We start from the raw sequence: 9,459 nt of genomic DNA, 5'->3' as shown, positions 1-9,459 counted from the left end.
TGCAGAGGGGTACGTCCCCCCCCGGCCCTAGCGATGGGGAGACCCCGGGAGGTCCCGCTGGCGGGTGCTGGCCGGGGGCGGGGAGGAGGGACCCGTGGGGAGCCCTCCCTCCCCTGTTCCCCCTGCCCTCCCCCTCCGGGCGCTGCGTTGGCCAGGCCCAGCCCCCGGCGGCTCGGGTTTCACCACTTGTGTCTGTCCTGCAGGACGGGCCCACAGCTGTCGGGGAGGTAAAAAAGGAACAGGGTGCGGGGCCGGCCCCAGTGGAGCCGCCAGCCGCGCTGCAGCCCCGCCGTGGCTCCGGAGCCGCCAGGCCTGGCTCGCGCGCCCCGGCCCCGCGGGAGGGCGGCGATGCCCCCGCCATGGCTAACGGCTGCCGCACTCTGTCCCAGCACCTCAACGACCTGAAGAAGGAGAACTTCAGCCTCAAGCTGCGCATCTACTTCCTGGAGGAGCGGGTGCAGCAGAAGCACGCGGCCAGCCGGGAGGACGTCCACGCGCGGGTGAGCCGCGGCCGGGGCGTGTCTCGGGGGGCCCAGGCGCCCCCTCCAGGGTCTCTGTCCAGGGCTCTCACCCCACTGATCCTGTCGCCGGCGCTCCCAGGGGCTGGGAAGGGGGCTGCCGCCGGGCTTTGGGGCGCTAAGCGAGCTCCCTGTGGGTCCCAGCCCTCCGGAGCCGGGGCGAGGCCCTCGGGCGCCGCGGCCTGGGCAGGGCTCGGAGGGGCGGCTGTGTCGTCTGTCCCTTTGAACCCACCGGGGCAGGGGCAGAGCCGCCCCCGGGGACGCCACGGGGACCCTCCCGTCGGGGTGCAGTAGCCTGGGGCCGCCTCCCCGCCTCTCCCACAGCCCCGGAGCCGGCGTCCGCTGCAGGACGGGCTCCCTGCGGCGTGGGCAAGGCACCGTTTCCTGCTGGCCGTGGGGGAGCCACTCGGCTTCCCTGGCCCTGGCCTTGCCCCAGGGCTGGCAAACCTCAGCCCAGGGACGGGGGAGTCCCGGGGAGAGGGGAGAGAGCCCAGAGGCTCCCGCGCGGCCAGCACGCTCCGCACTGTGCCCGGCTGCAGTCACTCCGATTTCACACACACGTGCGAGGAGCCGTACACACGTGTGCCTCTCGTGCGGGTGCGTTCGAGTGCGTGCAAAGGCCTACGTGCATTCAGACACACACAGCTGCCTTCGCTCATGCATCCGCACACTCCTGCCTGTTTGCACGCCTGTGCACACAAACCCTGCCTTGCGTCTTTGCACACTTCACTGCCCTCACACCCTTGCACACTTGTTTTCACATGCGTCCCCGCACACGAGCCCAGACGCACTGCGGTGCGAGAGACCCCAGCAAGGTGCTGACAGCTCTGGCTCCCACGTGGGAACGGGCCAGGCGCTGGCAGCCAATGGCCAGGGGCCTCCTGCTGTCCCCCAGTGCTGCTGTTATAAATAGATCAGGGCAGGCGCAGAACTGGGCGGCTGGCGCGGTGCCCAGGGCCGGGCGTGGTGGGAGCTGGGCTGTGCTGTGGGCCCAGGGCCGTCTGGTGTTCGGAGGCCCCCCGGCACCTGGCCAAGCCCAGCGTGCAGGCTCCGGGGCCAGGGGGCCCTTGTGCCGGGGAGTCCTGCCGGGGGGCCCCGGGAGTCGTGGCCGTGCGACACAGTGTTCTGCCGTGCAATACGCGTGGCAATGTGGGGCTTTTCACGCCGCACGGCTCCCCCCCGCGGTGCCTGCCTGTGCCGAGGTGGCCGTGGCCGGGCCCCGCTTGCCTACCTGCGGGAAAGCGGCCATTTGCCAAACCTGACCGGACCGCCGCCCCACGGCCCAGGGCCCCGAGCAGAGACCTGAGGGCAGCTCGCCGCGGCGGCAGGGACTCGGCCGGCCTGGCTTTGCGGCAGGAGGCGCTCGGGGGCCGCTGGACTGTCGGGCGTGGAGCACGGTTCGGTGGGGGCCGGGTAGGCCGGTCGGAGGGAGCCCACACATACTCTGCTAGTGCCCCTTGGGGGGGAAGGGCCCAGGAGTGGGGGCACAAGGGGGTCAGTGGGGAGAGTCTGGACCCCCTGATGCTCCCGTAGCACCCCCATGCCCCTGTGCAGGGCAGCCTGGCCCTGGCACTGCCTGAAGCCGGAGGGCGCGTGTGGGGAGGCTGGGCTGGGTCAGCCCCCCCATTCCTCGCTGGCCCCATGCGCCCCGGGCCAAGTGCAGCAGGGAGGCGTCGGGGGAGGGGGTCAGCGAGTGGCCGGGGGTGAGACTCGGGGGCCGCTGGGGGCGCTTTACACCCTCCCTGGCCCCGCGACTGGGGGGCTGCGGGGCGCTGGCTGGGGATGGTTTGTGCGCGAGTTCGTCTCGCGCTGCCTGGGGCGCCGCCGGGAGTCGCTGGGCTGAGCAGCGCCACTAAATTTAGACCCTGCTGTCAGGGAGCGGCCGGGGGGGGGCCCTCCGCTAAGCCGGCCAATAGCGGCCCAGACGTAGGCCCGCGGCACTGCCAGTGCTGGGGGGCCGGGCTGGGGGCAGGCGCCGCGCTGCTCTGGCTCAGCAGCCACCTACGGGCACGGGGCCGCGCCCTGGCTGACAGCAGCCACGCCCCCCGACAGGCCCCCCGGCCCCCCCGAGCTCCCAACGTGCAGCCAGGCGGCCTGAGCCCTCCGGATCGTCAGCGCCCCTAGCACACGCCCTCCCCCCCATGCCCCGGCACACACCCACCCCTCTGCACCCCATGGCACGTGACACCCCCCCGGCACACACCCACCCCTCTGCCTTGGAGAGTGAGCCAGACCGTTAGGAAAGTCAGCGTTTGGGGATTGCTGCATTTGAACAACCCCCAAAGCAGCCTACATGGGAGCAGCCAGGAAGAGAAGGGTGCTTTGTAACAGGCGCCCAGCGGCTGTGCCGGGCGTTACATGCGCCTAGCGGCTGTGCCGGGCGTTACAGGCGCCTAGCGGCTGTGCCGGGCGTTACAGGCGCCTAGCGGCTGTGCCGGGCGTTACATGCGCCTAGCGGCTGTGCCGGGCGTTACAGGCGCCTAGCGGCTGTGCCGGGCGTTACAGGCGCCTAGCGGCTGTGCCGGGCGTTACAGGCACCCAGCGGCTGTGTCGGGCATTACAGGCACCCAGCAGCTGTGTCGGGCATTACAGGCGCCCAGCGGCTGTGTCGGGCGTTACAGGCGCCCAGTGGCTGTGTCGGGCCGCCGAGAGACTCGCCTCCAGGCACCTGGCTTCTGTGAGCTGGTCACAAAGGCTGAGACACTTCAGAGCCCTGTGCACTGCTGGCGACCCGGCTGTGCGGGGCCGGGGGGTGGAACCATGTGAAGGGCTCAGCCGGCAGGGCTGGGTGCTGGGGCTCGGGGCAGGCCCAAGGGCACCGGGGCGTGGGGGTGACTCCCGTCTGTTCCTCCTGCCAGAACATCGAGCTGAAGGTGACAGTGGAGAGTCTGAAGCGGGAGCTCCAGGAGAAGCAGCAGGCCCTAGATCAGGCGTGGTAAGTGGCGCTGTCCGTGGGCAGCTGGCGCGTCCTTGTGGCCCTGCCGCGAGCCCGTCCACCAGCCGACTCTCCGCCCCGCTTGGCAGCAGCCGGCCCCCCGGCCTGTCCCCAGGCGCCCCCCAGCCTGTCCCCAGGCGCCCCCCAGCCTGTCCCCAGGTGCCCACCGGCCTGGCGAGGACACGGGGTGTGTCTGGGGGGTCGCCCTGCCCTGGGAGGCGGGGCAGTGCCGGGGCCTGGCGGTTGGGAAACCCAGCTACGGCCGTGGTGCAGCCCCCAGCTGTGGGGCAGGGCCTCGTGCTCCCCTCGGCTCGCTCAGCCACCACTGGGCTTGGCCCTGGCCCCCAGGCCCTTCACTGCTGGAGGAGAGGGCCCAGCGGAAGGGATCCGGGTGCCGCTGCTCAGAGCCCTCCCCGTTGTCCTGGGCTTGGCGCTGGCCGAGGGGGCCGGAAGGGCTGTTCCAGGGTGCGAGCCAGTGGGGCCGGCCTCCTGCCGCTCAGAGGGGGTCCCCCTCCGCCCCAGCAGGGAGAGGCGCGGCTGTGGGGCCGGCACACGCACACTCCACTAGCCCGGACCCCCAGGCTCTGTTGTGGGAGGGGGACTTGGGGAGGGGCTTTGCTTGCCGCTCGTGTGCGGCCCCCGGCCGGTTTCCCGTGGGTCGGGGCCCCCCGCCCTACACGCACTAGCTGCCCTGCGGCAGCCAATCTGCCCCCATCGCCAGCTGGTGTTTCTAGCCTCTGCGCTGTCCTTGTCAGTGCCATCTGGCGCCCCCCAGCTCAAAGCAGGTGTCAAATGGCTGATCCCTGGGGCGCCTCCCTAAACACCCCCCCCCCCGCCGCCTCTTTTCACCTTAACCCCTTGTTCGCCACGTGTGGGCCGGCTCTCAGGCTGTGACCCGGAGCAGGGGCTGCTAGCCCACTAGCCCAGGCTGGTAGCAGGTGAAGCTCCCGGCTGCCCTACCCTGGCCGGGGGTGGGCTCTTCCCTTCGCTCCTCGCCCTGGGGGAGAGGGAGGCGGGAGGCCAGCGAGTGACAGACGGGGGGGGAGAAGCTGACGTCCGCGGTGCTTTTCGTCTCCCCCGGCAAGGCCTAAAGCCAGCGCTGGGTCCTGCAGCACGGGGAGAGGCACAGCCCCGCCGGGGTGGCAGGAGCTCTCGTGGGTACGTCTGCAAGGCCGCCTGCTCCCCGCGGGCTGTAGGACTCCGTGCGCTCTGCCGTGCGTCCAGTCGCAGGCGAACCCGGCTCCTGCTGGGCCGCCAGCCGAGGCAAGTCCCAGCCTGCTGCACGAGCGGTCCGGGATGCGGGAGGGGGCAGCCCTCGGCACACAGAGAACAGGTTACGGGCTAGCAAGAAAAGCTGGACAGGCGCCCGTCCCATGCACCCGAGGGTGCGGCGGAGGTGGCTGGGGGGTTCGCAGAGCCGTCGGAGAGCTCGCGGTGCCCGCGGGGGTCCCGGGCGACGGGGAAACGCAGACGTGGTGCCCGGCGTTAGCGGGAGGGGAGAATCCGGGGAACGACAGACCAGTCAGCCTCGCCTCAGCCACGGCGAAATCCTGGCACAGGTGTTCAAGGCCCTGTGTGCTATGCCAGGAGGAGGGGAAGGTGATCGGGAACAGTCAACGTGGCAGGGCAGGCCTGGCCAATCTGACGCCTTCTCTGGCGCGGGGCGTGGCTCTGTGGACGTGGCAAGGCAGGGCAGGCCTGACCAATCTGATGCCTTCTCTGGTGCGGGGCGTGGCTCTGTGGACGTGGCAAGGCAGGGCAGGGCAGGCCTGACCAATCTGACGCCTTCTCTGGTGTGGGGCGTGGCTCTGTGGACGTGGCAAGGCAGGGCAGGCCTGGCCAATCTGACGCCTTCTCTGGTGTGGGCCGTGGCTCTGTGGACGTGGCAAGGCAGGGCAGGCCTGACCAATCTGATGCCTTCTCTGGCGCGGGGCGTGGCTCTGTGGACGTGCCAAGGCAGGGCAGGCCTGACCAATCGGATGCCTTCTCTGGCGCGGGGCATGGCTCTGTGGACGTGGCAAGGCAGGGCAGGCCTGGCCAATCTGACGCCTTCTCTGGCACGGGGCGTGGCTCTGTGGACATGGCAAGGCAGGGCAGGCCTGGCCAATCTGACGCCTTCTCTGGCGCGGGGCGTGGCTCTGTGGACGTGGCAAGGCAGGGCAGGCCTGACCAATCTGATGCCTTCTCTGGCGCGGGGCGTGGCTCTGTGGACATGGCAAGGCAGGGCAGGCCTGACCAATCTGACGCCTTCTCTGGCGCGGGGCGTGGCTCTGTGGACATGGCAAGGCAGGGCAGGTGATCTTGGACTTTAGCAAGGCTTTCGCTCCGGGCTCCCCAGGCATCTGCCACAAGCTACGGGAGGCTGGGCTGGAGAAATGGACTGGGAGGCGGATGGGAAGCTGGCGGGACGGTCGGCCCAGCCGTGATCCACGGCTCCATGTCAGGCTGGCGGACGGTGTCTTGCGGGCTGCCCCCAGGCTCGGTTCTGGGGCCAGTTCTGTTCAACCCTCTGCACCCAGACTCCCTCCCAGAGCCTCACCTCACACCCCCGCCTCAGCCCAGAGCCCCCACCCACACCCTGAACCCCTCCTTTCTCCCCCCACTGGAGCCCGCAACCCAGCCAGAGCCTCTCCCGCATCTCACCCCGCCTGAGCCGAGTAAAAGGGAGCGGGGGGGCGAGCAGTGGGGGCCTCAGGGCAGGGATGGCAAAGGGGCTGGGGCAGGGTTAGGGTTGGAGCTAGTAGCCCCCAGCCCTACTGCAGGAGCTGGGGCTCCGAGCCCCCCGGACTCGCTCCCGAGCCCCCGCGCTGCCAGTGGCGGGCAGGCGGGCGTGTGCCGTGCGGCTCAGGGAGGCGCTGGCCTGGGGGCTGAGCGTGTTTGACACCCGAGCCGCAGGGCCAGAAGCGCAGCTGTTTGTGAACTAAAAATAACCGGGCCCGCCTGCCCGCAGAGGGCAGGGAGAGGCCTCGCCCGCCGCCCAGGGGCCAGAGCAGCGTCTGTTTGCAAACAGGCCGGGATCCCGCGCGTCTCAGCACGTGCCCCCCCGACGCCACCGGCCTTGGCGTTTCCAAGGGAAAGCCAGCGGCACAGAAGCCCTGGAAGCAGGACTAGGGGCGAGGGGCTGCTCGCAGGACCCCTCCACGACCCGCCCCGCCCCGCGCTGCGGCCCCGGAGTCTGTCCGGCTGCCGGCCGGCGGGGGGGGCGGTCAGGGGACAACCAGCCTGTGAGTCCCGAGCCAGGCTGAGAGCGGGACCCCTCGTGTCCCCGCTGAATTCGTATTGCAGCCCCGGCCGCGCACGGTGCTGCACGTACAGACACCGGCCAGCCCCGGAAGAAAGGGGTCTGGGCGGAGCAGGGGAAAGGGGAGGCCGCTGGCTAGTGCGATGGAGGGGGCACCTAGGCTTGGGCTGCCCCCTCCTGGCCCAGCAGGGGGGCCAGACGCTGCCCTGACTGGGGGGAGGGACGGAGCCCGCCAGAGAGACGCGGAGTCCACCAGGCCAAGCGTCTGGGCCCTGGGCCCCCTGGGGTCCTCCCCACTCGCCACAGCCGGGCCTCTCGGCTTCTCTCTCATAGCCCGCTCCTGCTGCCGCTGCGTCTCTCGCTCCCGGCGCCCCTCTGGTTCCTTTAGCCGCAGCTCTGCCGGGCTGGACCCGCCCTGGATGGACCGCGGCTGCCGGGGCTTGGCCTGGTGGCACCGCGTCTCTCTGGGGGCTCCAGCCCCCCTCCGGTCTGAGAGCCTGAGACGCTCCCGGGGGTGTCTGGCTGCTCCCCGCTGGGGCAGGAGCCAGGCCCCCGGATGGGTCACTCGCTTTCCCCACGGGCAGGCCCCTCTCTCTGCACAGCCCCACCAGCTCTGCCCTCGGGAGTCGGGCGCAGGCATCTCCCCGCCGGTCCCCTCGGTGCAGACTCACCGGTCTAGTGCTGCAGCGGCCACGGTTCCCAGGAACCGCTTCGCTCTGCCTCCCGCACGCCTGGCTCTAAGCCCCTTGCTTCCACTGCGCCTCGGCACTCGCTGCTGGCCGCTCCGCCCACGGGGTGCAGGGCATCCCACTCCTGACACCAGTGTGACGGCGCGTCGGGGACCCCGACCCTGCACCCCGGAGCAGCCAGAACAGTCTCCACCCGCCAGCAGAGCAGAGGGGTTTCTTGCGTTTCCAGAACAGCCCAGACAGACGTGCTGTGGCCACAGGAGGGGGCCAGGACGCCCCAGGCCCCGTAAGGCGGGTGCCTGAGCCCCTAGTCTCCAGCCCCCTCCCAAGGCGTCTCCATCATGTTTCCAGCCCCAGACCAACTCTTCCTCCCCCCACGTCCTTCCTTTGTCCCAACCTCCCTCCCCCCAGTCAGGGCAGCGTCTGGCCCCCCTGCTGGGCCGCGCTCACAGACAGGGCCAGGAGGGGGCAGCCCAGGCCTGGCGCCCAGCCAGATGCCCCCCTGCATGGCACTAGCTGCACCGTTTGTGCCCAGGCCGGGCCAGGGCGCTGGCTGGAAGCCCAGGAGCACCCCGAGAGCTCGTGCGGGGCCAGCCAGGATGGCGGGTGGTCCCCGCGCCAGAGGGCTTGCGCGGATTCCCTGGCAGCTGGCCATGCCCCTGGCCGGGGCGGGGAGGCCTCAGCGCTGCACTGGGAAGGGGACCCTCGCTGGAAGGCAGGGAGAGTTGGAGAGCCCGGCAGCCACAGCACCTGGGGGGCTGCCCCCCGACCAGAACCGCCTCTCCCAGGCGCAGCAGCAGCAGAGCCCTGGGGAACGTGCCCCTCCGGTGCGCAGGAGCCTTGGGTCCTGCCCCTGCTCTTCACCCGACAGCTTGCTGGTGCCTCGCTGCCGGGGAGGGTGGCACAGCAGAGCGCTGGTATGCTGCCCGGGGTCTGCCCTGGCTGCCCAGAGCCAGGCCCTAGCTCCCGGCCGCGGGGGGGTGAGATCCAGGCTCTGTCTCTCGCTGTGTGCTGGGGACCGGCCCTAGTGCAGCCTGGGCCACGCTCGCTCTTCCCACATGACTAGCGCTGCCGGGGTTGCTTGGAGCCGTGCGGGGGGAGCTTGAGCCCTTTTTCGGGTCCTGCCCGGCAGCTCTGGGGAGAGCCTGGCCCCCGCCCAACCCCCGCGGCCGTGCAGGGCTGCCCCAGTGCTGACAGGCGGGGGCCGTGTCTGGAGGTGGGTGCAGGGAGAGCCTGGCCCCCGCGGCCGTGCAGGGCTGCCCCGGTGCTGACAGGCGGGGGCCGTGTCTGGAGGTGGGTGCAGGGAGAGCCTGGCCCCCGCGGCCGTGCAGGGCTGCCCCGGTGCTGACAGGCGGGGGCCGTGTCTGGAGGTGGGTGCAGGGAGAGCCTGGCCCCCGCGGCCGTGCATGGCTGCCCCAGTGCTGACAGGCGGGGGCCGTGTCTGGAGGTGGGTGCAGGGAGAGCCTGGCCCCCGCGGCCGTGCAGGGCTGCCCCGGTGCTGACAGGCGGGGGCCGTGTCTGGAGGTGGGTGCAGGGAGAGCCTGGCCCCCGCGGCCGTGCAGGGCTGCTCCGGTGCTGACAGGCGGGGGCCGTGTCTGGAGGTGGGTGCAGGGAGAGCCTGGCCCCCGCGGCCGTGCAGGGCTGCCCTGGTGCTGACAGGCGGGGGCCGTGTCTGGAGGTGGGTGCAGGGAGAGCCTGGCCCCCGCGGCCGTGCAGGGCTCCCCGGTGCTGACAGGCGGCGCCGTGTCCGGCAGGGCGGCGGCCGAGAGCCTGAGCAGCTGCAATGAGGCGGAGCTGCGGCGCCGGATGGAGGAGCGGCAGCAGGAGACGGAGCACGTGGCCGAGCTGCTGGAGAACAAGATCCAGCGCCTGCAGGAGGTGACGGGGCCGGGCTGTGCGTCTCGCCCAGGGTGGGGCCTGGCCCACGCTCTGCCCTACCCACCGCACTCTGGAGTGCTGGTTCCTCCCCCAGACCCAGGGGCTCAGCCATGGGGGTGGCCCCGAGCCCCACGCTGGGAGGGGAGGTTGCATCGACAGGCTCTGTCCTGCCGGAGGGCGGAGCTGCCCTTCTCCTGG

The 9,459-nt window shown here is 71.4% G+C and overlaps 1 protein-coding gene across 1 annotated transcript in view; it reads left to right on the top strand.

Moving 5' to 3' along the window:
• Positions 1-249: 249 nt before the first annotated feature.
• PDE4DIP (phosphodiesterase 4D interacting protein) overlaps positions 250-9,459 on the top strand; it is a 74,822-nt gene continuing 65,612 nt past the window's right edge. The window contains 3 exon segments of the mRNA XM_075916326.1: positions 250-500; positions 3,377-3,453; positions 9,138-9,261. Coding sequence (XP_075772441.1) covers positions 360-500; positions 3,377-3,453; positions 9,138-9,261 — 342 coding nt within the window. The 5' untranslated portion in view covers positions 250-359.

Source organism: Pelodiscus sinensis, unplaced genomic scaffold (assembly GCF_049634645.1).
Source record: "Pelodiscus sinensis isolate JC-2024 unplaced genomic scaffold, ASM4963464v1 ctg121, whole genome shotgun sequence".
Taxonomy (NCBI): Eukaryota; Metazoa; Chordata; order Testudines; family Trionychidae; genus Pelodiscus; species Pelodiscus sinensis.
Note: the sequence above shows the minus strand (reverse complement) of the source record. Positions and strands in the feature narration are given on the sequence as shown.